We start from the raw sequence: 3041 nt of genomic DNA on the forward strand, positions 1-3041 counted from the left end.
AGATCTGCAATGGCCTTTTGGGGGTGTGGAGGTGACTGCTAAGAAATCTCAAGGATCTCTTGTTTACAGACACAAAAATGATATGATGGCAGCTCTTACGAGCATCACCCGTTAATAAGGAGGTGGAGACCTCCTTATATAGAGAGCATGGCCGCCATCATGGTACCCTAATGGGCCTAGCCCAGTTAGGGTTACCTCCACAAAACCCCCTCAGCCCAATAACATTGTATTAGTCCATATAATAAAATAAGCCAAACATAATAAATTTAGGGTCGTAAAACCGGGTTTAGTACCATACCCCTACATTTCTTATTCTTACTTTTGGTGTTTGGCTTTTGAGAAATTTGAAGGCCACCGAAGAAGAAAATATCTACATCTAGTCGGATATTCCATTTTTATAGGATAGCAAATAGCCATTTAAACTTTGTGTCAAAAATCAACAAAATGCTCTTCTTGTTCATTAAAGTAAAAGCCGTTTCTAATAGATTTTGCAGATTTTCATAGACCGTAGGGCCGGTTTGAATGTTTTCCAAAACCTTTTAGACACTTTTAACCTTTTATTATTGTTTCATTAAAGACCTCAAAGGTGGACCGTCTATAATTCTGTGCTGTTTACAGCCTTTTAAATGTTTTAATTTCCTATTAAACGTTTCATTAAAGATCACTACAGGTGGACCGTCTATAATCCTGCACGGCTTATAACCTTTTAAACATATTTCCTTTGAGTGATGTATCTGCTTGATTAAAGACCTTTAAAGGCGGACAATTTATAATCCTGAACGGTTTACAACCTTTTAAACGTTTTTATTCGTTCTCGTTCGCTTCACTTATCGGTCTATAAGTTTTAGTTTTAAACGTTTTTTTTCGCTTAGCTTATTGGTCTATAAGTTTTAGATTAAATTTAGTTCATAGGTTTTCATTTTAACAATTTTTCCTATTACTATATTCATTCTGAAAAAACTATATAAACTTGTTTTTTCAAATAAGAAATTGGAAAATACATTAATTAAGATTTTTACTTAATATAACAATAATATTCAAATATTTATTAAAAATAGTTATTACAATTTCACGAGCCAATTGTACTACCCGATGATACTAAATGATACTAGCAGAGCAAGCTCAACAGCCTGATTCACTCAGGTATCAGGCACTATCATTATCCGATTATTGAAACTTTTCGGACTTAACCAACAAGTAAACAGACCAAAGCCTTCAAAAAAGGCTTTTAGACTTGACCAACGAGTAAACGGACCAAAAAAAGGCTTTCGACAACGGATCCAGTTATAAAAACACAAGGCTAAATCACAAGACACACCTTGTTCGAAAGAAGTGGCTACTTCACACAATACAACTTTACAATATATCTACATTGTACTCTCCGTAGGACATTCTAAACTCCCAATCAACCCCTAACACGTGGCAGTACGCTAATACCGTAAAAGTCACTCACAAAACATAACTACAATAACTAAACCTCGACGAGGCAACCCGATTGCACAAACCCACAAAACTCATAGGGGATATCGACTTTAGTAAATTTACCATTTTGCCCTTGTTTGTTTTTTTCCAAAACATAAACCGCTTGTGCCGCACCTTGGTTACCCGACCCGGTTACCACAACCCGGTCCCCAAGGTCCACCCCACACGTCCCAACTTGAACCGCCGGTTCATAACCATCCCAAGATGTCAAATTACCGTTTCGCCCAACCGCCACACACGACCTCGGACACCGACTTGTACCCCACGCGCCATCCACGCGCCGCCATTTTTTAGATTTAATATCCAAAACGTCCGCGCTGTCTTTAAACCGTCCTTGGGTATCCGTACCGTACCCGCTGACGACCCAAAACTCCGACCCGATTACCACACCTTCACACTCGTCTCGCTCCTCACTCATCTGAGTCAACTCAGTCCACTCGTCGTTACTGATATCATACACCCACGCGCTCTTAAGCGCGTTCTTATTCTCGTCATGTCCTCCCGCCACGTATACATTTCCGTTACACGCGCTGGCGGCAAAAAACGACCGAGTCGAAGGCATGTCGGCCCGCTGAGTCCACCTCCGAGTCGTGAACTCGTACACGAACACGTCACGTAACGGCTCAAAGCTCGCTGGGTCCCACCCACCCATCAGTATTAACTTCCCTTCAGTACTTGCCACCTGGCAGAACAAAGGTAACCCGTTCGGGTATTTAAACACCGGGTCAATTACGTCATAAGTTTTAGTAACCGGGTCAAACACAGTTAAAGAATACTTCTGTTGCTTTAATGATTTTTCGGGGTTTTCGGGTTTTCCGTCTACCCGACCCGGATCCGGAAGAGATTGAACGAAGCAAGCAGCTTTACGAGTGAAGCCGTTGTTTTTGCGGTGGTAGTAAAACTGTTTCTCGTGTATTAACCGGCGCCACCGGTGGCATACGTCGGCGGCGAGTGAGTGGGATTCGTAGTGTAAACGAGTCAAGCACTCGAGTGCGATTTCGTCGGGTAGACCCGGGATTAGTTCAGTGGATTCGGGTATTGGGTTTAGATCCATTTGTGTGAATTTGGATTTAATTTATGGTGTGTTCTAGAAAGAGGGAAAATGGTTCACGAAGAATGGAGTGTGAGTTTGGGATTTTATAAGAGGGAGTGTGTGATCAGATAAGGACGGTTGTTTACAGGCTTATCTTGTGGGCTAGCACCAGATGCTGACACGTGGATATTTTAATTAATGGTGAATTTTATTTTGTAAAATTGAATTCGAGATATTACATGGGATGCTAGCCCAAAGATTTTTGTGAACAGCGGCGTATAGAAACCGGGAAAAATATCTTGTAGCAAACTGTCATGGGACCGCCAAAAAAACTATGGTCACATTTATTTATTAAAATTTAGGTTACTTTTAATTGGTATAGGTATATCGATAAGTGTTGAAAGGTGTTTTTTTTAACAAAGTAAAAAATATTGTAATTAGTAACCAGAGTGAACTTTTAGTATTTATTTTATGCTAACATTTTGAGATGCACAAGCTGGTTGAAATCGGTTCGATTTGGTCAACA

At 40.3% G+C, this 3041-nt stretch overlaps 1 protein-coding gene across 1 annotated transcript; it reads right to left on the reverse strand.

Moving 5' to 3' along the window:
- Positions 1-1321: 1321 nt before the first annotated feature.
- LOC143594099 (F-box/kelch-repeat protein At2g44130-like) lies at positions 1322-2598 on the reverse strand. Its single transcript, XM_077073495.1, has one exon. It carries the CDS (start codon positions 2534-2536, stop codon positions 1472-1474), a length of 1065 nt encoding a protein of 354 aa, XP_076929610.1. The 5' UTR covers positions 2537-2598; the 3' UTR covers positions 1322-1471.
- Positions 2599-3041: the final 443 nt, after the last annotated feature.

Source organism: Bidens hawaiensis, unplaced genomic scaffold, assembly GCF_021521415.1.
Source record: "Bidens hawaiensis isolate Kalapana, Puna unplaced genomic scaffold, B.hawaiensis_p1.1 tig00043071_1, whole genome shotgun sequence".
In the NCBI taxonomy this organism is placed as follows: domain Eukaryota; kingdom Viridiplantae; phylum Streptophyta; class Magnoliopsida; order Asterales; family Asteraceae; genus Bidens; species Bidens hawaiensis.

Excerpts from the sequence above, each read along its gene's own strand:
- LOC143594099 (XM_077073495.1), bottom strand. The coding sequence starts at position 2,536 with ATGGATCTAAACCCAATACCCGAATCCACTGAACTAATCCCGGGTCTA.